This window comes from Carassius carassius, chromosome 14, assembly GCF_963082965.1.
Source record: "Carassius carassius chromosome 14, fCarCar2.1, whole genome shotgun sequence".
Taxonomy (NCBI): Eukaryota; Metazoa; Chordata; class Actinopteri; order Cypriniformes; family Cyprinidae; genus Carassius; species Carassius carassius.
In genome coordinates this window covers 25,921,939-25,946,010 of record NC_081768.1, presented here as the reverse complement: position 1 = coordinate 25,946,010, position 24,072 = coordinate 25,921,939, and the positions used below count along the sequence as shown (strand labels likewise).

General features: G+C 37.4%; 1 protein-coding gene and 1 long non-coding RNA gene across 3 annotated transcripts in view; both read left to right on the top strand.

Annotated features, from left to right (window-relative positions):
- LOC132157431 (calcium uptake protein 1, mitochondrial-like) overlaps positions 1-24,072 on the top strand; it is an 81,632-nt gene that overhangs the window by 38,832 nt on the left and 18,728 nt on the right. The window contains exons 5-6 of one of the 2 annotated variants that reach the window (XM_059566785.1): positions 3,211-3,254; positions 23,830-23,944. In XM_059566785.1, coding sequence (XP_059422768.1) covers positions 3,211-3,254; positions 23,830-23,944 — 159 coding nt within the window. Of the gene's footprint in view, positions 1-3,210; positions 3,273-23,829; positions 23,945-24,072 lie in introns of both variants that reach the window. The other variant, XM_059566784.1, reaches the window with a different exon arrangement.
- On the top strand, positions 13,123-15,181 carry LOC132156618 (uncharacterized). The gene is made up of 3 exons (XR_009437481.1): positions 13,123-14,579; positions 14,638-14,890; positions 14,949-15,181. It is a non-coding gene; the product is annotated as an uncharacterized LOC132156618 (long non-coding RNA).

The window sequence follows — 24,072 nt, the reverse complement described above, 5'->3', positions numbered from 1 at the left end:
TCAGAGCAACCTTTCCTCGCATAACACCTGAGCAGTGCCACAGACTGATCGACTTCATGCCACGCCGCATTGCTGCAGTAATTCAGGCAAAAGGAGATAAAGCCTTGACTCATGAAGCTGACTTTAGATCAGCAGAGTCTTTGCTGTTCATCCTCAGTTCAGCCCTCTACTGCATTCAGCACAAGATTAATGGAGAAATGATTTGATGCTGAACGACTCTGACTCTGACATTTATTTGGATCTTCTGGAACATGGAAATGAGCCTTAATAGCTTATATTAATCACTTATACACATCAGTAATCGTCCAGTTCCTGTAGTGACATCTATAAATGCAAATGACTGCAGGGATTCAAAGATCTGTTTATAAATAGGTTTGTTTATGTGTGATAGGGGAAGTCGTGGCTGGCAGGAATTGTAGTTGGGGGGAGTGCATGTAAAGTGCTTTCGCCACCCTCAATACCACGACTGAGATGCCCTTGAGCAAGGCACTGAACCCCCAACTGCTCCCCGGGCGCCGCAGCATAAATGGCTGCCCACTGCTCCGGGTGTGTGTCACAGTGTGTGTGTGTGTTCATTGCTCTGTTTGTGTGCACTTCGGATGGGTTAAATGCAGAGCACGAATTCTGAGTATGGGTCACCATACTTGAATGGCTGAATGTCACGTCACTTTTTTTTCACTTTCACTTTTTTTAAAAACTCTCTTCCAAATCTAGTGAGTTGGCTATTTAGTCAGCAAGTCCTCATAGGCACTTTACCACAGAGAAAGCCGTTCCAAAACAGACAGCATGAGCATGCATTTTAACTAGGGCTGCAACTAATGATTATTTTGATAATCGATTAATCTGTCGATTATTTTTACGATTAATCGATTAAACGGTTTATGTACTTATATTTTAGTTTTTTCCATCCCCCCCCAAGTAAATTATTAATAAAGGGTCTTTATCATTCAGCATAGATTTTTAAGAGATTTTAACCATTTTGCATTGTCATATCCTCATCAAAAATATACCTGGAGTTGTTTTATTATGTGTTAGTAATCCTTTTGTTGAACTTTTCTGCAATCAAAACACTGACCCATACTCTAGCAAATTTCACAAGGAGATTTAAAATAATGTTTTCACCATGGCAGTCCTTAGAGCTCCTAAAGTAGTTTAACATCCCGAACAAAGCTTAAGGAATCTTTCAGAACATATTTTCACGAAGAATAAGGATAAACCTGAATGGAACTCACAATTTAAAGTAAAATCCATGTTTGTCCAGAAAAAAAAAATCGGACACAGACAAAAAACCTGCTGTGTGAAAAAGAGCAGTGAATACTTAGAAAAAAAGTGCATTTTAAATATCTTTAAACATTTACCTCTCTCATTCAGTCATAATTAGGCTGTACGACTGAATTTTGAACTGGTAAACGACAAACTGATCACAGAACATGTTGGTAAAGCTTTAAATGTTAACTGTTAAAAAGCAATGTTATCAGCTTTTACGACTAAACATTTGCAAACAACATTGTACTGGAGAATCTGCACAAATAAAAGGCTTAGGGGCCGTTCACATATCGCGCCTAAAACGCTAGGCGCACCCATAGACTGTGCGCACCGCTTTCTCCTCCTTTCCAAAGCGCTCGTGCAGTTGCGCTCCTGAGGCGTCTGCCTTTGCTAAGCAACCATGACGTGCTCTCTCCTTGAAGACGCGGAAATTTCAGCAAAGGATAAATGGATTTGCAGCTCTAAAAATCGCTTGCAGTAGCTCTGCTACTAAATTTATTTCAAAATGGAAATCCATATACAGCTATGATCAGCTGTTCCTTCATCTTGGCTGAGCTTTAAACGTTGTTACGGGAAAGGATGAAGCTGATTATTTAGTTCTTGTCACATGACCTGCGGTGCGCTTGCCGCATTCTGAAAAGTTGAGATGTTTTTAAATCTATGCGGTGCGGACACGCCTGGAAAAAACGACCGCGTCGCTTCCATTATGAGCGCGCATACTGCGCGCCTACATTGGAAATAATGAACATGAGCGTGCAAAAGACGCGATATGTGAACGTCCCCTTAAACAGTTCAGTAGTGCAGAGTTTACAGGTTAATCTTCTTTTTTGAAGGCTCAAAGTAAAGTACTCCCACATCCCGCTGAATGCTGCAGAGACGCTGTTTCGGGAAGCACGTGACATAAAACGAGGCCAGCTATTGGCTATTCGCTACTTCTCCTGTTGTACTGGCTGAGTAAAACCTCCGGTGGCTCATTACTGCCACACTTTGGTCACCGCAGATTTGAAAAATGCCCAAAATGAGCCGCTTACGGCAAATAAGTTATTTAGCAACGAATCGATGACTAAATTAGTTGACAACTATTTTAATAATCGATTTTAATCGATTAAATCGATTCGTTGTTTCAGCTCTAATTTTAACCACATTCTAAAGAATCACTGCATAGAGAAAACATTTTTATGTTTTTGAAAGAAAGCTTTTGTACTCGCCACCAATGATTTATTTGAACATCAATAAAGTAATATTATAACATTTAATCATTTAGCAGATATATAACAAATTATCTAAAAAAAAAGACTTACAATAACTGTTTTCTATTTGAAAATATTTTAAAATGTAATTTATTCCTGTGATAAAAGCTGAATTTTCTTTCATCGTCACATGATCTTTCAGAAATCATTCTAATATGATGATTTTCTGCTCAAGGAACATTATTATTATCAGTGTTGAAAAAAGTTTTTTCCTGTTTGATATTTGTATGTATTTATTAAGCATGATACACCACCATCTAAAAGGAAAAAAAAAATAGTAATAATAACATTTTTGTTTAGCAATGACCCATTCAATTGATTAAAAGTGAAGTAAAGGCATTTTTAATGTTACAGAAAGTTTCTGTTTTCTCACCTGTTTTCAACATCAGTAAGAATAAGGAAGCTTCTTAAGCACCAAATCATAATATTAGAAAGATTTTCGAAGGATCATGTAACACTGAAGACTGGAGTTACTGTATTTTTGATCAACTAAATGCAGTCTTGGTAACATAAGAGACTTGCTTTAAAAACATCACAAAATCTTAATTATTCTAAACTCTTCACTTGTAGTATATAAAATCATTTAGTATCAAACTGTAGTTTAGTCTGATAAAATGGTATATTATTATTTTATTTATTATTTATTTATTATTGTGTTTGATTGTGTCTTCCTCTCTGTGTCTCTCTCTTACAGACCTTGGTCTGGATCAGTTTGTGGTGAAACGCTTTGATGGAAAGGTAAGCAGCGCGATCTGTGTGCGTGTGCATATGTGGGCGTGTGAGTGGGAACCGAATAGTTACTTTGCTATTGTGCAGCTCGACAGGATGACGCAGGATGGAGACGTTTGTTCTCATTCACTCTTCATAAAAATCTTTCACTCTCTCTCTCCACAGAACCTCATCCACAGCTCAATCGTGAGCACGCTTTGAGATGGTCACTCTTGTGCAGTGTAAAACACTCATTGCACACTTGAAACGTTTTGCATGACAAGTTAACACATACATTCTTATCGGGGCCATTTGTTGTAATTTATATTGTCGTGTGTTTTCTCTAATTTACGTAAAACTGGCCTCCAATCTGTGCTTTCTCTTTCTCGATGTCTCTAGGTTACAATCTTTAAACCCACCTCTGCTGTGTTTACCTTTTAAACATGTCTATCCTTGCCTTGCTCTACTTACTTGATCTCTCAAGCAGATCATTTAAAAATGCGGAAAAAAAAAATAATAATTCGAAGCTATTTTATGTCCTATTAAGTTTACTTAAAATATATATCAGATTATATAATTTCTGTTCTGTAATCAGAGCCATATTTGTAGCTAATATAATTTTGTATATGCTATACTACTTTGAATAATGCTGAACTACTCTTAGACTATAAAAAAAATTATGCTAGAAAAAGTAGTTGCTACTTTTAGTTAGTTGTTCCAAAACACTGTTGTTTTTCTAAGCCAAACAGGCATCAAAATTATCAAGTGTTTCTGAAGATATCAATAAGCTGGTTCAGGTGTGTTTTTTATTAAAAGTGGAGCAGAACCTGGCTTAAAGCTGTGTTCACGCCATGTCGTATTTACCGTAATTCCGAGATGACAACACATGATATTCTACAGGCAGATTAATTATGTGTTTTTATGGCAACACTATTAACGTCAAAAGTGTCATGTGCTCCAGATCTCGTAATTACAACTTGTAAACTCTGAATGTTCTGAGAGTTATGACTTGGACCAGTGACATGTGTACCACATGACCGCTGCCAGGTTCATTAGTCCGAGGACAAGGAAAGCTATGAGTGAAATGTCACGTGTTGTCATCTCGGAATTATAGTAATTACGATATGCTGTGAACTCAGCATAGGAGCTGGTCACACTACACTTTCTTTTTCATTTATACATATGCAAATGCATGGAGACAATGAATGCAAGCTCGGTGGCATGATTCATGAAGCTACCTGAACAAACTTTTGAGTTTCAGTGAGTTGACAAAATCAAACAAATCCAACCTGGTTTAAAACAGGAACAGGTTCACAATGCTCGATATAAACGTTTTTGGTTAACTCAGTTAAAAAACACAACCCACCTTTCTTCGTATTAAACTCGGTAAAAACCCCAGGTTAATTTTGCTGTGTTGCAAATTTTTTGTTTGGTCAGCTCTGCCCTGCAAACTTGTATAAATAGAAAATTGGCGTGATCATGGTCTCTTATCTGAAATAAAAGAACACAAACTTTAAATCTGCAGTATTGCAGTGTTGAATTAGAGTAGATAGCATTTTATTTTTTTAAGATGGAGGAGAGTGTGACATCATATTATAAAGTTGCAGCATCCATTAGGGCTGGGCAATATATATATATATATAGATATATATATAGATAGACAATTTTTTAATGATATTTGATATATATATATATCTTTGCATTTGCATATATGTTTGCATTTGCTTTTAATTATAAAAAAAAGAAAAAAATATTTTGCCCCCATTAAAAAAACAAAATCAAAAAACTATTTAGACAGAACAGCTATTGTTACAAAGTAAATACAAAATGTTTAGTGCAAATAATTAATACATGCTTATTCGTAAAAATAGGATTGTTGTGTGATTATTACTCATGATATATACTGTTATGGGGCTAAGTAAGCAGTCAACCCTACAAATTAATGTGTAAATGCTCTGTATATCTGTTCTGCTCCTAACTATGGCCAACGTTGCAATATTACAACATTTCCCTAAAAAACTTATTTAAATGTAAAAAAAAAAAAAAAAAAAAAAAAATCTACTTCAGTATACAATATCTGAGAGGTAATTTTTTTTATATATATATATATATATAAATAATTAAAGGGGTCATATGGTGATTTTTTTTTTTAAGATCACAATTTTATGTATTTGGTGTAACAGAATATGTTGACATGCTTAATGTTAAAAAACACATTATTTTTCAAATACTGTAGATTATTGTATGACCTCTATGCCCCGCCTCTCTCAAACGCGTAGTTTTTTACAAAGTCCCTCCTTCCAACAAGAGCAATCTGCTCTGATTGGCCAACTGACCCAAAGCATTGTGATTGGCTGAACACCCCAAGCACTTGTTGGAAATGTAACACCATGTCCATAATTGTGAGCTTCATCTTTCTAAATAAATGTAAAGAATAATGTCCTTAGTTTTACCATCAGTTGAAAGCCAAAAGAGGAACAGTCGCGTGACAGACACAGTGATGAAACTCGTATGTGTTTGCAGTACACAAGCCACGGACGGTTAACACAGCTGACTCCACTGTGTGACCATCTCTCTCTCTCTCTCTCTATCTCTCACACACAGGCAACACGCAAAACTCTCCATTTGAACATTCAATAGCAAATACTTAAACTAAAATCAAAACATACTTACAGAAGTTGATTCAGAAGCACCAGATTGTCGTAGTAAAGTCAGAATTACCTCCTCTTTAAGGTTTAAGAAACAGTCGTTCATAAAATGCATTGCTGTCTAAAAACTGAAACTGTTGATGCTGCAACTTTACACTTTGGAAAAGTTATGTATATATTTTTTAAATATGAGCAGGCCTAGAAGCTGGGATTGGTAATGCTGCACTGTAATCATTGTTATTTATTTATATTTTTCATTATATTTTATTATATGATATTGGTTTGAGACTTGGTTTGAGTATTTTATTTAGTGGAGAACTTTGCAGCAGTATTTTATTTCTAATTCTTTTTTAATTTTATATATATTATTATTATTAAAAAGTATTTTAAAAAAGTGTAAACAAATTGTTACAATAAGTTTATAGTAATGAACAACCTGCAGTTTAATGTTTGCATTTCTTTCCCTTACTGTACCGAAAATGAACCGAACCGTGACTTTAAAACCGAGGTACGTACCGAACCGTGATTTTTGCGTACCGTTACACCCCTAATATTATATATATATATATATATATATAGTTTGGACACACCTCATTCAAAGAGTTTTCTTTATTTTCATGACTATGAAAATTGTAGATTCACACTGAAGGCATCAAAACTATGAATTAACACATGTGGAATTATATGTGGAATTATATACATAACAAAAAAAGTGTGAAACAACTGAAAATATGTCATATTCTAGGTTCTTCAAAGTAGCCGCCTTTTGCTTTGATTACTGCTTTGCACACTCTTGGCATTCTCTTGATGAGCTTCAAGAGGTAGTCACCTGAAATGGTCTTCCAACAGTCTTGAAGGAGTTCCCCGAGAGATGCTTAGCACTTGTTGGCCCTTTTGCCTTCTGTCTGCGGTCCAGCTCACCCCTAAAACATCTCGATTGGGATCAGGACCGGTGACTGTGGAGGCCAGGTCATCTGGCGCAGCACCCCATCACTCTCCTTCTTGGTCAAACAGCCCTTGATGCCTTCAGTGTGACTCTACAATTTTCATAGTCATGAAAATAAAGAAAACTCTTTGAATGAGAAGATTTGTCCAAACTTTTGGTCTGTACTGTATATATATATATATATATATATATATATATATATATATATATATATATATATATATATATATATATATATATATATATATATATATATATATATATATATATATATACAGTACAGACCAAAAGTTTGGAAACATTACTATTTTTAATGTTTTTGAAAGAAGTTTCTTCTGCTCATCAAGCCTGCATTTATTTGATCAAAAATACAGAAAAAACAGTGATATTGTGAAATATTATTACAACTTAAAATAATAGTTTTCTATTTGAATATACTTTAAAAAAAATAATTTATTCCTGTGATGCAAAGCTGAATTTTCAGCATCATTACTCCAGCCTTCAGTGTCACATGTAACATCCAGTCTATCACATGATCATTTAGAAATCATTCTAATATTCTGATTTATTATGAGTGTTGGAAACAGTTCTGCTGTCTAATATATTTGATGAATAAAAGGTTAAAAAGAACTGCATTTATTCAAAATAAAAAAATAAAAAATTCTAATAATATATTTTCTTTATCACTTTTTATCAATTTAACACATCCTTGCTGAATAAAAGTATTGATTTTATTTTTAAAAAAAGAAAGAAAAAAATTCTGACCAGTAGTGTATGTTATTACAAAATATTTGTTTTAAAAACATAGCTTTTTTTTTTTTCTTTTTTTTTTTTAACTTTTTATTCATCAAAGTATCCTAAAAAAAGTATCACATGTTCTGAAAAAATATTAAGCAGCAGAACTGTTTCCAACTTTGATAATGAATCATCATATTAGAATAATTTCTAAAGGATCATGTGATAATGATCCTAAAAATTCAGCTTTGCATCACAGAAATAAATGATAATTTAAAGTATAATAAATTTAAAAACAATTATTTTAAATTGTAATAATATTTCACAATATTACATATTTTTCTGTATTTTTGATCAAATAAATGCAGGCTTGATGAGCAGAAGAAACTTCTTTCAAAAACATTAAAAATAGTCATGTTTCCAAACTTTTGGTCTGTACTGTATATTATTCAGTGATGACAATCGCAAACAATACAGTCGAGATCTCATGACAGAACATAGAAAACTCCAGCTTTCAAATCATCGCTTCTGCAATGAGGAGCGAGCGTGTGTGCATGGTTGCCAGATTGCAATGCAAAACTCTGGGCAGAAAATGTATCCTTGTAACTGCGAAGCTCTGATTCTGAGATTTGATCTATTGATATCTGGCAACTGCACTCATGAAAGCTTGCATGGTAGAGGAATGTAGAGCAGTCCACAATAACATGTTGTCTCCTTTTTGGGACATTCAGCGCGTTCTTTTGAGAAAGTATGTTTAAAAAAATTATAAATATTCACGATATTTAAAAATTTTACATTGTCGTCAAAATGATTGCGATATTATCGTTAATATTCAATATATCACCCAGCCCTAGCATCCATAGAAATTTCAGGTGCTCAAAGTCTAGTGTGTCCATGGCTTTAGTATGCCAATATCACAAGCAGGCCTCAGCTGATGATTTTCAAAGGGTTGTTGGTGATTTCAGGACTTTGTCCCATTTTCCTTGTACTGGAAACAAAAGTCATTAAGAGGGAACATTAGTCGAATGACCCGCTCAGAGAGCGGCTGTCACACTACAGACGTACCTTTGAACAGGCTGATCTCATATCATCTGAAGAGATCACCACATTTCTGTTTTCTTGTAGTTTAAGTAATTGTAGTAGCTGTTGCATTTTGGTGGAAACCCTGGTAAAATCTGCTCATTCCTGTCCTGTATAAATGCGTGAGGTAACATTTCTTAGATAGCCTTTACTGGAAAAATTCAATTTCCACGTTTTGTATATTGCCCTCTTTCCATCTCCTCTTTGTTCTCGTTTGGTTCCCATGGGTAGTGTTGGCCTTAGGGATGTGGAATATGTCTGGTTGTTTCTTCATTTCCATATTTTTGTCAAATCTGGTGTCCCGGCAGGACTGCTGGATCCATCTCCCTGTCCTCTTCTTCTTCCACACTTCCTCGTGTCTACATGGCCACTAAATCCTGGATTGAGAAATGAAATTCCAGGAACCGTATTTTTAGCAAGTTAGCGCATGGGTGCACTATGATAACAAACACTCTTGTGTAATTGTTTTGCTTTCTGTGAGCGTGTGAACACACCAGCACTTTTAACCTTCTCTTTCATCATCTATCAACAGTATTTTGCAGGTCATCACAGCTGGTGCTTTGCAAGTGTGACTTTCACAGCTAAAACAAGTTGTGTGTGTGTGTGTGTGTGTGTGTGTGAGAGAGAGAGAGAGAGTGTGTGTGCGTTCCCTTCAGCCCATTTTAATGTGCACAGGCATTTTGCAAACACTATGTGTGTTTTCCAAAAATATGTTGTTAGTGTTTGGGAAGCTACATTGAAACTAGTTTGTCAAGATGAAACTACTAGTCAGTCTATCTCATACTTTAAAGAAATAGTTCACCCAAAAATGAAAATTCTATCGTTAATTACACAACACAAATTAAGATATTTTTGATGAAATCCAAGAGCTTTTTAGCACATTCAAGGCCCAAAAAGGTAGTGAGGACATTGTTATAATAGTCCATTTGACATCAGCGGTTCAACCGTAATGCTATGAAGCTACAAGAAGGCTTTTTGAGTGCAATAAAAACAAAAATAGTTTCTTCTCTTCTATTCTTCTTTTAATTTAGTATGGATGTAATTAATAGCTTGTGGTTGATTTGCAAGATTCACTACGTCTGGTTCAGTCAGTGAGTCAGCCGATAGACCAATTCAAACCCATAACTTATGAGTTCAACAACATTTTTCAATTTTTCGCATTAAATAGCTCTTGGTTCCCAAACTTAGTAGCTCCCTAACACTGACAATATGTAATTATGTGTATGAACATGTAACTGTATATTAATGTTCAATCTCTCTTATCAGATGAATTCACTGTTCCTCTAGGCATCAAGATGTCTTCCATTTTTTTTTTTTTGAGGATATAATTGTTGTGTTGCGTTTGTGGTGACAGTGATTAATTTGTGCTCTTTTGACTCTTTCTGTGTCCATCTAACCAATAAACCCCATCGTTCTCTCCTCTGCCATCTCTTTACTTCTCCATCCATCCCTATGGACCCCCCTCCCCCTTCCTGTGCACCCCTCCCTCTCTGCAGGACTTCTGGCAGGTATGGGGCGTCTGCCAAAGCTGCATGGGACTGCGTGTGTGCGAATGAGTCATTTAGCCTCTGTAGCGGCTCTTCTGAAAATTTCACCAGACCTCTTAGTCCTTCTCTCTCTTTTCTTCTTCTTCTTCTCCTTGAGTTGTCAGAGAGGAAATCCACATAAGTTCTCAGATGTGAAGCTCTGGCCAAACAATGCATTAAAAGCCTCTACATTTCATTAAAAATCACTGTATGAGTAATAAAACTCAGCCAGCCCGGGCCAGATGAGTTAAAGAGCTTTAGCTCAGCAGAAAAGAGAGATTTGAATAATATGACTACAGCAAAGGAGGAGTGAAGTTACTGACAGTGCATTTTCCAGAAGAGCAAAGAGGAGAGGCTGACTGGAGCGAATATCAGGCTGGGTCAGATAGCATATGGCCTGATGGCAGTTGTAGCATCAGGGGGGTTTTATGTTAAGCCCAAAAAAATAAAAATAAAAACTATCAGTGGCAAGTGAATTGTGCAGTTTCCTTGGAATAAATCTTTATAGTTTGCCATGAAGTAGTATTATTTTTTTTTGCTGAAAATTATTTTTTTTGTTCAAATGTTTGGAACATATAAGAACTTGTCTCATAAGAAGTTACTTCTGCTCACAAAAAACTGCATTTATTTGCTTAAAATTTCCACAAAATGTACACAAAAATATATAGTAGCACAACTTATATGTTTGTATATATATACAGGTCCTTCTCAAAAAATTAGCATATTGTGATAAAGTTAAGATTTATCTTAAAGATAAAGATAAAAATTAAACCTTCATATATTTTAGATTCATTGCACACCAACTGAAATATTTCAGGTCTTTTATTGTTTTAATACTGATGATTTTGGCATACAGCTCATGAAAACGTACTCCGTTACTAACGTAACCTCGGTTCTCTCTAGAAGAGGGAACGAGTACTGCGTCTTAGCTAAGACGCTATGGGAAAAGTCTCTTTTCACTAAATACTGAAGCAAAAAATTATCCTTAATTTTGAATTGTTGTAAAGCGCATTTGCAGCAGCACACAGCCATAGGCGAGACGGCTTGCTCGCTCATTGGCTGCTCTGCGGCAACTGCACAGCCTATCGAGCGCAGGCTGATGCAACATCAGACCAATAAGGGCGCTTCGCGCCCTTCATGCCACTTCCCGCCGAGACGGGTGTGGCCTAACCCTATAAAAGGAGCTCGAAAAGGCTGACTCACCTGATTTATTTCATCGCCGAAGCGAACCAGAGTGAATCGTACGCACGGCAGAGAACGCAGTACTCGTTCCCTCTTCTAGAGAGAACCGAGGTTACGTTAGTAACCGAGTACGAGGCGCGACGAGCCCGCGACGAGGCGACGCCTCTTGTGGAGTGTGCTCTGACGCCCAACGGGCACTGAAGGCCCCTGGAAGCGTAAGCTAACGCTATGGCATCAACTATCCATCTGGATAGAGACTGTCTCGAAACAGCCATTCCTTTGGAACGTCCACTGAACGAGACAAACAGCTGCTCAGTCTGTCGAAAGACAGCGGAGCGAGACACATAAGCTCTTAAAACCCTGACAGGGCAAAGAAGACTCGAGTCTCTATCCTCTCCTGACACCGGCAGGGCTGACAGGGCAATAACCTGAGCCCGAAACGGCGTGTTGAGGGATTTCGGCACATAACCGTGCCTAGGTTTGAGTATGACCCTTGAGTCATTAGGCCCAAACTCCAAGCACGACGAGAGCGCGTGAAGGTCACCCACACGCTTCACTGAAGCGAGAGCCAACAAGAACACTGTCTCGAACGACAGATGTTTGAGGCTAATCGTTAGGATAGGCTCGAAAGGGGAACCTTTTATGGCCTCCAAAACCGTTGCGAGGTCCCATACAGGGACTGACGGAGGTCTGGGAGGATTCAGCCTCCTAGCTCCTCTAAGGAAGCGGATGACCAAATCGTTCCTTCCTATTGACTGACCGAGCGCTGTCTCAGAAAATGCTGCGATAGCCGCCATGTAAACTTTGAGCGTGGAGGGGGCTCTGCCCTTATCCAACAGCTCCTGTAGGAAGGAGAGAACCTCCGTCACCTCACAACTAAGGGGTGAGCATCCCCGAGCTGTGCACCAGCTGGAGAACACCGACCACTTTGAGGTATACAGCCGTCGTGTCGACGGTGCTCTTGCCTGAGTGATGGTATTTAGCAATCCCACTGAGAGATCAGCGGGTAACCGTTGAGCGCCCACACATGGAGGGACCACAATTCCAGCTGAGGGTGCCAATTTGAGCCCCTGGCCTGCGAGAGGAGATCCCTCCTCAACGGCACTGGCCACGGGGCAGTGTCTGCTAACTACATCAAATCTTCAAGGTGGAGATATAAGCACTACTTCAAATTCATTATAGTCAAAGGCAAGAACGTGCATGTAATGTGTGACACACGCATCTACAAAGCTAGTGGCCAAAAACACTTTTCTTACAAAGAGTGCAGGATAAAACTCTTGCTGTCTGTTGACGTGCAATAAATCTCGAAAGTTATGTACGAACACCTGTCTGTTCTACTTATTTCAACTGACTTGTGAAAACTGCTAAAAAAAAAAATACTTTGACATATAGCAACTTTTTTTTTTTTTACAGTAACGCAAATAGTTACTTTCCCTGGTAACGAATTACTTTTATTATAGAGTAATTCAGTTACTAACTCAGTTACTTTTTGGAACAAGTAGTGAGTAACTATAACTAATTACTTTTTTAAAGTAACGTTCCCAACACTGGTTTTCGCTTGCCTAATGATAAAAAGGCATAACAATTTGGACCATTTAATTTATCTGTTAAATGGTCCAGATTGGTAAATCCTTGAAAACTGTTAGACTTGATTAGTTTAGTCTATGCAAAGTTCTGTATTATGTTCAACAACGTGAACGTCACAAAAGACTTCCTCTAGTTTTGTGTAAAATTCACGAAGGTAAGTTGTAAATGTTTTAGATCATATTATCATTATGTTTTAGCTCATGCTGTATGCGGGTATTCTGGTTGGTTGTTATGTGGCTGCTTACTAGCTGAAGTCAAACGAGCCCATTTCCCAGTCTCTATGATATTCTGATCTCTAGATATAGTGCAGGTCCCTCCTTCATTGTAAATCTGTAGGATTTTTATGCCTTTTTATCATTAGGCAAGCGAAAACCATAAATCAGAATGCTCCTCACAGTGACTTTGCAGATCTGCTTATTAAACTGCTGTTTTAACATTGACAAGACTTGACCTTTAAGACTATGTTTATATTGGAAACAGGGAGGTGGTGACCTAGATTAGGACTCACCTAGACACAGATACTGTACTGCATGTACACACCCATCTAGACAGGAAAACATATGTGCATGCATATATACCACACCCCAGTTTGCAATTCCAGCCTGGGACATTAAGGCAGGAATAAGCTATTTGAATGCATGTGAACTGGTCTGGACGTTTCTGCCAGGCCATTCTGCTGACGCCCACCCGTGTTACCCACACGCTCAAGGTCTAAGCGTGTGCACATGTGCAGTGGGGTCTGTTATGGAGTAGTGTTGAGGGAGGCCAGCTGCCGTCTCTCCCTGCTGAATTATTCAGTGTAGAGACTCTTCTTTGTGTGCCACACAGAGAAAGAAAGAGTGCGTGTTATGTTCATGCATGTGCAAATACTCATGTGTATGAATAATGCAGCTCTGGTTATCAGAGCAGTGAGCCATTGGCCTTAGTCGGGGTAGTGCCATTTTTGATTTCGGATGAGAATGGATCAAGGCTCTGAGGGATGGAAGTACAGTGTGTTCAATAGTTCAGCTGGAGAGACTTTTAGTAGACAAAATTTCAATTTTTTAACAGTTAACCCTGAATCCATCCTAGAGTTTTCACCTAAAAACCTGATATCGTTTTTTTATTTAATTGTCTTGTAAATTGTCCTTTTTTATTATTTCAAATTTTTACTCGCCATGAAAATAGCTAAAAAAGCTGGAGTTGCTTTAAAACTCCAACCAACCAACAAATTGGACATTTTCTGTAATCATTTGTGAAATGTATTACCAATTTTTAAGGAGTCAGTTATATCATCAATCAGTAATTAATAGTCAATAACAATGCCAGTAAGTTTCACAATTTACAGTTAAACTGACTAACACAACAAAAATAATAAACATTCCTTGATTTTAAAAAATGAAATGAAACTAGCATGGAGCCTTTCAATATTTCTGATTTAAGTAAACGCTCTTCAAATAATTTATTATTACATAAAAATTTAATAATAAAATAGAAAACTTGTAAGCAGTAGAGAAAATACAAACATAAAAAAAATAACAAATTTTTGTTTGAATTTTGCAATAGAAATAAAAACAACTAAACAAAGATACATATTACGTAAACTGTTTAAGTAAAAAGTTCATTATCTAAACTATCTACACAAATCATTTTTTTTAATATACTATAATAAGTACATTTTAATAAATTTATTTAATTTATTTTTAAATTTAATTTTAATTTTTAATAAGTACATCACATAACAAAGACAATTTAAAATAAGGTGTTACCTTAAATTCTATTCTAAATCAAATGTTTAATAAAAGTATTTCAATATTTTTTTCGAGCATTTGCACATGCATGCATTTGGCTAATGATCTGGTTTTAAGAGTTTATAAACTAGTTTAGTTTAAAGTTTTGCGGGCCGATGTTTCTGGAGATGTCTAGTATTTTTGTTACACCAGTTTTTTCTCAGTGGCTGACTTAACCTTGTATATTTAGTCTGTGGTGACAGCTCTCTGGTGTTTAATTGAGTTTGTATTCAGTACTATAGACAGAGTAGTATTTATTATTATAATAATAATTATTTTTTAATATTAACTTAGTAAAGTACCAGTGTAGTGTACATCTCAAGTCAGTTTTGGAATGATGGGTCTAACGATCATTATTCTAATTTATCCGAATAGTATAAATTCTGTGGCTAATTCAATTGTCTCATTCTATTACTATTTAAGAGTGCATTTTTTGTTACTGCTAAAGCACATATACAGCTTAGTCACATTGCACCTTTTTATCTTTTTTCTCAATTTTGATTACTGGACAAGGATTACAAGGATAAAAAAAAATAAAAAATAAAAAAAACATAACGATTGCAGGAGAGGATAATATCAAGTGTTAATTCTTGTAACTAATAGGCAAAATTTCTTTATGCCCCAAAACTGTCAGCAGTAAGTTGAAAAATGTCTTGAGATTTAAGGATTTGACTCAGTAAGTAATGCTAGAGGTAGACATTTTTATTTCTCACAGGAAAGAGTTATCGAGCGGCTCTCACAAAACCTGACAAGAGCATTTCAGGGTTATTTTTCCATCTCAAAATCAAAATAAATATACACATATTTTTAATGACCATTAAGATTTTTGTAGATTGGCATTTTCATGACAGTCTCCCCAAATTTCACATTTCTTAATGTTATTTGTAACATATTTCTTTGTTATTGTGTTGTGCTTGTACTCAATAATATTGAAATTTATACTGTATTACAGTATAGCATTTCTCCAATGCATTTAGGTATAAATTGTGCTTTATTTTCATAAAAAATCACAGTGTGAAAAGTCTTAATAGTCCTTCAAATCGGCAAAATTTTTCGTCTGTGTTATTTCTTTTACTTTTGATTTTGGGATGAAATGTGATCAGTATCTGATCTCTGGCAACTCAAAAAGACGAATGTTCCTCCTCTCTGTCTCTCTCTCTCTTTCTTTCTGTCTCTCTGATGGAAGCGGTGACCGTGCCTGTGCTTTAGATCTGTGCATGCCCTGCGCTGAATGCCTGTGACTGACTGGCTGCAGGACAGGCTGGGGTGGATGGGGTAGAGCTGGCATTATGTAGCGCCCCCTGTCTGCGTTCAGGACATCACCATTTGCCCTGGATCCAGGAACACAATCTCCCTTCGTTTGATCTCTTCTCACTGAGCCTAAAACTGCATGAGGACCAAGCACACAGCATGAGTTGACTAATCTTGGGTCAAAGGTTATGTTGTTTTGGACAGTCCCTCGAACCCTTGTAGGTACCGCTATGTACTGTGATGCCACTGTGATCATGTGATGGATGGGTGTGAGGTACGGGGTGGAGCCTGCTATGTGTGGGATGCTGATAGGGCTGCCCCAATGGAAACCAGTCTGATGTCCTGGGGCTGATATTTTTATGACCTTTCGGTTCAGCAGGTGCCTTCCACAAACAATCTTGGAGAAGTGTGAGTCAGACAGTAATACATGTACTCTACACTCTAAATTTGGTTTACATTCGTCACATTTAAAATGGATAATTTGCCCAAAAATTTAAATCATGTGTTAATTTAGTCAGCCTTATGTCACAAAAGAACACAAAAAGAAGAAACTTTGAAGAATGATTGTGCTGTTCTTTTCCAAATAGTGACAGGCTGCCAAGTTCCACAAAGGACAAAACAGCACAATAAAATCACACATTTGACTTGATACTAAAGTAACAGTGCAGTTTACATCCTGAATCTGGAATAATGGGTCTAAATAATCACTATTTGAATTTGACAGTATATTCCCTGTATATTTGGCATTTGTAACGAATTAATGAGTTTAGTGGATGTGGACAGTGGCTTTTTTTTCTAAAATCACTCAGGTGTATTGTGTCCACACTGAGCTTTGTGTGGTGCTCTCTTAAAGGGATACTCCACACCAAAATGAAAATCTAATCACTTTCCCCCCATATTGTTCCAAATTGGTAAATGCTTCGTTAGTCTCCGGAACACAATTTAAAATATTTTGGATGAAAACTGGGAGTCTTGTGACTGTCCCATAGACTGCCAAGTTAATTACACTGTCAAGGTCCAGAAAAGTATGAAAGACATATCTTAAATATCCAAAATATCTTAAATTGTGTCCCGAAGACGAACATTGCTTTTACAGGTTAGGAATGACATGAGGGTAAGTGATTAACGACATAATTTTCATTTTGGGGTGGAGTATCCCTTTAATGTCCTCTTTCTTTCCTTATTTTTTGTTTTTAAACATGGGAAGTATTTTTAGTTGAACACACTCTTAAATATTAATATTTGAATGGCTGTGTTGTTGACTATAGTGGCGGTTCCTAATGCTGGCTGCCATTGTGTTATTGATGGGTTGCAGAACAGGCCATTACTTCTGAAAATCTGACCACAAATGGGATGTATTACCAGTAAAAAGATGGTGTCATTCTGGTTTGGCAAGCAATCTGATTTATTGTTGATAGGAATTAAAATTGTGGGGTTTGTATAAACTGCAGCAGTTCATAATAAATCATCTCATGATGAATGATTAGAAATGCTTGAATCAAACTCACTCAGAATTCAGACCATTTTTGACCATTTATTTTTTTTATATATCCCAATATTTGTCTACTGCTACTGGTATGTCTCAGGAGGAGAAGGCACATTTTCATTTGAGATTGTGTTAGGGCCCTATCATATACCCGGCATAATGCGACGCAAGGCGCAGCGCAAGTGTGTTTGCTAGTTTCAGTCCGGCGCCGTTCACATTTTTCCATCCAGCACCACGTCGTTTAATTAGCAAATGCATTTGCACCCATTTGTGGGCCCATGGGTGTACTGGTCTTAAAAAGAGGTGTGTTCAGGCGCATTGCTGGCGCACTGCTATTTTAAGGAGCTGAAAATAGACTGCGCCATAGACCAACTCTAACCTAGTCTAAAGTCAATGCCGCAATATTTTTTTTTTGTTATTTAAACAGCGCGTTGGTAGAAAATGCGCCTCTGGGTCAGTCTATAGTGCGCGTTGACTTCGCTTATTACACACAGGGATGTGCATCACACAAACATGCCAAATATTAAAAACAGAAGGATTACAGTGTAAAATAATATTATTGTGTAGGCTACATAAATGTAATGATGGATAGTCATTGCGTGTATTAGAATTAGGCTACCTATTTGCAATTCAGGGCCCGGTTCCCCGATAACGCTCACTCTTAGTGCGCTAAGAAGACCTCGAAAGATATATCTTACCAAAGTTGTTTATGTTCCTAAGTGTGTTCCCCGAAGTGTCCCTTAGGAAGCTTCTTAGCACGCTGCCTCTTACGTCTAACGTTACAAGAGCGCTGTCTCAAGTAAAGGTGCTGAATTAGTTGGCATCGATTGCTCATGAATCGATTTTCCACTTCACGCGAAGGTGCAATACAGCGTTAAGAAAGACAACACGTTCTATGCAAATGAAACATTCCTCAAATTATTACAGTAACATTTATTTTAACGTGTTATCAGTAGAATATAGACTATAAATTAAATTATCAAATGGTCAGAAATATGTTCACACGATATGTTGTGAAGGGGTATCCCTCGCTAATCATCCACCCTCCTTATCCCGTTGTGCCACTTGTGCCGCTTCTTGACATGAGTTTAACGACTTATAAAAATTATATAATACACTTTTATATTAATGGTAAGGTACTTTATAATCAGAATTGATTGGCAAGCAGCTGCAGTTACTTCTGTTTAATGCAGTATTGATTGCAGTTGGTTTATGTTTTCAATAAAAAGCAACCTATCTACAATGAACAGAGAGAGGGCATTAGATACAGAATATGCTGGGGAAGCAACGTAAAAAAGGGCACCAAGCCTCTCGTCAGAGGAACTTGAAGTTTTGGTGGACCTTTCAACCAGGTCAGAGATCACACCCCTATGGTCCACTTTAACCTGCACGTTTATGGCCGCGTATCCCTTTTCGCGATAAGTAGCCTACGCCTGATCAATCACTGATGAATTGGCAATAGGTATGAGTGTGCCATCCACCAGGATGTAATCCCTGGCATTGCGCAGAAGGGCATTGGTGACAGTGTGGACGCACCTCCACACAGAGGTCTTGATTAGGCCGTAGCCCTCTCCCACGGCCTCGATGAATCTCTCTGTAGCAAAAAAAAAAAAAAACGTAGCGCTGCAAGCAGCTGGACTTCAGGACTTAAAGCAAAATTCCGCCGCGTTAGCCTGGCAAGCGCAGGCCTGAGAAGGTCCAGCAGCTCCATAATGAGCAGTCTTGGGAGGCAAATTTTTTTTTAATATAGCCACATCAGGCAAAATGTCAAAAGGTCCAGACCAACCTTACAAAAGTGTGACTTACAGAAGATATACTTAGCGTACGAACGTGTCAGGAATCGTGCCATAAGGTTAAGAGAGGTTAAGGAATAGGTTAAGAACTACTTAGCGATAAGAACGTTTTGCGGAACCGGGCCCAGCCTATTACTACTTATAATGATGAAAGAAATTGGCTAATTAATTTAACAATCATGCAAATACACACACATATATATTAACCGACTCATCGCGCGAAGCTTTGGTGGATTCCTGGTTGTCCCGTAGATAATCTGGTCGCGCTCTTTAACTTCGGGCACCAGCAGTAGGGTTTCTTCGCTTGAGAAGCATTCAGCTTTTCTGACCAACAATTTGCGCCATGTAAATAGCGATCTGCAATGGCGCGAGCGCATCTGGCTCTTAAAGGGAATGGGAGATGACACTCTGGTTGGTTTATTGAACGTTACGCCCATTACTCATTAAGAGAATAGGGACAACCCTTTCCAAAAATGCACCCCGGCGCACAGACTGTTTTTCCATCATTAAAATAGCAAAAGTGTATTTGGACACGCCCTGAGTGCACCTGCACCGTGCGCTTTATACTTTGTGTTTAGATCGTTAAAATAGGGCCCAAAATCTCTATTGCATTGCAAAGAATACAAGCTACTTGCTCAGAGCAATTTATTTGGAGACAAACAGATGTGAAAAAAATTATTTGGCTACAAGTGTGACCAGGAGCAACAGTTAATTTCCGCACATTTGGATGAACTGCTTTTAAACCAATTTACAAATCATATCAAGTTTGAAAACCACTTTTGCACTGTGCTCCACACCAAAAGCCTGAAAGCGGAAATCCTTGGAAAGCTCAAAAGCGTCATTTGATCCAAATCCGGACCCAGTTTCCCCCTCATTTGGAGAAAGGCTGAATTTTGTCTTGGGCCTAGTTTTGGACAGTGCCATGCCATAGCAGCGTTACTTGTGAAGTGTGGGTTCATGAGTCTGAGATCTGAGACTTTACAAACACATCCATCTCTCTGTTATCTGAGCTCTGGAACTAAAGGAGCAGAAGTACTGATACATTGTAACAACTTTGATAAATTACAGAGCTGCAGAACAGCCGACATTGGTGCCATATCTCCATTCAGGCGCTTGGCAGCATAAAGCTTCCTGTGTTTTGGGAAACCAGCACCTGTGAAGTGTTTCCAAATGTCCCACAGAGACACAGAACGATCTTACTTCCAGTGCTACCTGCATATGGCAAACTAAAGTATTAGAGGGACAAAAAGAATGAAGCAAGTTGAATATAAGAACCAGAAAAAAGCAATAATAACGGGCCTACATGAACTTTATTTTCCACTTTATCTAAAATTGCAACTGCTTGATATTATCAAAAATAGATCTAACAGTATTTCCAACTAGCCTACTTCATGGATAACTGATTATGTAATTGCCTCAGACCAGTGGTAATTTAAAGGTGTTTTACAAGCCTTTTCGGACAGATGGTGTTGGAAAACACGTCACAGAAATTTGTTCTTCCAAACTGCTTGAAGTGTATCCGGGCCTTAATATGCCTCAGTCAATTCAGCTGCGCTCCATCAGGCAAGAACATGTCCTGAGGACATCCACCTGAGAACAAAAGCAAGATGTAGAACTTAGAAATGTTAACATTTCATTGTTAAGATCTTTTTTTTCTTGACATCTTTTCTTCAGCAGTGTGCAGTACAAATGTTGTAATTGTAAATAATTGTCTTAAAGAAACTCATCTTTGTTATCATTGATAGAAAACAAAGTGTGTGTTTGCCAGTATAAAACAGAATAATTATCTATTCTAATCCAATCAAGTTATGGTTTTAGTTTAAGTTTAGTGCTTTTGCAGACCTTGAAGTGACCTTTAGTTGTCTATTCACTGTCTCACGGATGAGAGAGGGAAAAAATAACAAAATAATCTAGAATTAGCTCTGAAAACATGGACGGAGCACTTCATACTGCTTAAAAATATGAAATATGGTTCCATCAAAATCTACAGTGATGGCACACAGCTCATCAAATCAAACAATGAGCTGCCAAAAATTTCAAATGCATTGTAGCAGTGATAGAGTTTATATGTTTAGAAATATCATAAAAATGGAGGGGGGACAATTTTTTTGTGTAAAGGGTTTTACACATTTTTACACTAATGCCAGTAATTCAAAGCAAGTTTAAAGCAGCCTAAAACTTTTCATGCCCAGTTTGATATGAGCACCAACGAGAGTTGTGTAAGCTCTGAATGCGTCTTCGGGATCTCTGGCTGGATGCTCGAGGAGTGTGTTAGAAGATTACTCATTAAAAACATGGAGCTGCCTGCTTAAAAGCTTTTCAAGGCTTTCTTTCTTTCACTTTTTTGCCACACCACCCACATCCTTTTTCAAATTATCCTCAACAGAGACTGTCTGAGAAGGTTCAGTTTGGCATAGTGTGAACACTCATCCTGCGGAGCACCCTTTCTTAGTGTTGTTATGAGACCAGAATTGAAGTAGATGATAGATAATTCCACTGAAATTTCATCCTTGTACATCCAGATTGTGGATACTGAATTGAGTTGGTACCTGGTGTTTGTTAGTGATGCTGTAGAAAGACTTCTGGTTACACTTTATTTTAAGGTTTCCTTGTTACAGTGTAATCATACATTTAAGTACTGAGTAATATCAATTAACTACATGTACTTACTATAAGGGTAGGTTTTGGCTAGTCGCATGTAATTAAAAAAAAAGCCTGTAACATAGCTTTCTTTTTTCTTTTTCTATTCTATCTACTTATTTCTTTTTTGTTATATGTATATATATATATGTGTGTGTGTGTGTGTGTGTGTGTGTGTGTGTGTGTGTGTGTGTGCGTGTATAAACCTTGCTACATGTACTGAGTTAGGCTAACCGAGGCTTGTCATTGCACTTGCATATTATTGCTCTTTTGTTGATTTTGATTGCTTCTATTGTCATCATTTGTAAGTCACTTTGGATAAAAGCATCTGCTAAATGTAAATGTAATTATGCATAATTTATTAGGTACAGGTAACATGTGTAACAAGCACACTTTAAATAAAATTGACCACACTTGTTATAGTTACATTTTTGGTACTAAATTGCCGGTGTGTTTGACATCCCTACTATTAACATTGTATAAGACTGAGCATCTCTTGGGAGTCTCTGAAGGTGACAGCAGGGACACAATAAGCCCGGAGCATATTAGCCCCTCACAGCTCCTCTTCACACACACACACACACACACACACACACACACACAAACATACACAAGTTTGCTTTTGTCAGCATCTGCAGCACAAGTCTATTCCCGTTTGGAACAGTTTCAGAGCGGTACAAAAATAGCCTGTGTTCACCTTGTCCCTTATTCACCTTATTCAAAAATATCTGATTTGCATAATGTTGAGTCTGATGTTTAGAAATTATTATTTCATAGATATGCAGTGATTTATTTGTTCAGATCTGAGGTAATAGCATTTTCAGGTGGAAATATTATTTCCTGATTTTGATCTACTGATGCTACAGTGAAGGTGGAGGCATGTATCGTGTGTTATCGGCTTGTATCATGTCATCACAGTGTGTGTTCAGTGGGACGTGTGTGTGGGATATTTGTGTGTTAGCATGACATGAAAAGGGCTGGATTTGGGTGTTCGCAATGTTGTGTTTATACACTTCTGGTGTGTGGTGGGCCTGATTTTCTGCTCAAGGGTCAGGTTGTTTTAATCCATTCTTTCTTCCCCTTTACTCACTGATGGGATCCTCCCCAGACAGAGGTAACACCATACATCAGCAGAAACTGAACTCTGGCATGCTATTTGTATGTGTGTATATATGTGTGTACTTCCACACTTGAGGATTCTGATTCTTTCTATGCTTTCTATGCCAAAAACAGGTAGAAAACAGTGTTCACACCACTGTGGAGTCACCTTCGTTCATGCAAATACAATGTGAACCAGTTTACTTCAGAAATGTCAAATACAGTGTGATCTTGCAGTTTGTGAAGTGAAGTCAGTGACTTTAGCACTTACTATGTTGTTCGATACAGACATATCTCAAAAAGTAAGTTGCCTTTCTAGACAGCATTCCTGATCATAATATTAGTCACCTTTATCACATCCTATTTAGGTGTGCACCTATGATGTTAAGAACTGCAGTTAAGGTAGTCATCTTCCCTTATTCAGACATTTGAACATACATTATGTCGAAAACCTCCATGATTTAAATGGTCAAATGCATCTATTAAGACCACATATGCTGTTAAGGTAGAAATCACACTTGATTTTACCGCCTTGATTTGACTGTCAGAACAAGCTTGTTGTTCCAAAATGCTGTCTTGGTTGGCTGCTCACTTGGTTTGGAAACATATGTGCTGATCTATAAGTGAAATGACACCGTTTTTGTGATGTTTTATTTTTGCTTGTGTCTTGTATGACTCTGCATCACTTGCATGATTCTACTGTGCTGTGTCAGTGTTAGCATGCTAGTTGCCTTATCTCTGCTGCTCTGTACAGATTTTATGTAGCTCAGCTCTTAAACGGGACTCAGATGCTTCGTGTGGTGTTCAGCAGAAGCATTGCTGACTCTCTCTCTCTCTCTTTTGTTTCTTTGTGGGCATCTGTAGAAGATCTCTCAGGACAGAGAGAAGTTTGCAGATGAGGACAGCATTTTCTACACACTGGGGGAGTGTGGACTCATCTCTTTCTCTGACTACATCTTCCTCACAACTGTCCTTTCCAGTAAGTGTCTCGAGTGTATTTTGTGTATATGGGTCAATGACATGACTCTACTTTTTGGTGTCCATATGGTTTAATTAATTTTAAAAAGGTTAATATTTCTAAATAAATTTGAAAAATGACTTGCACAC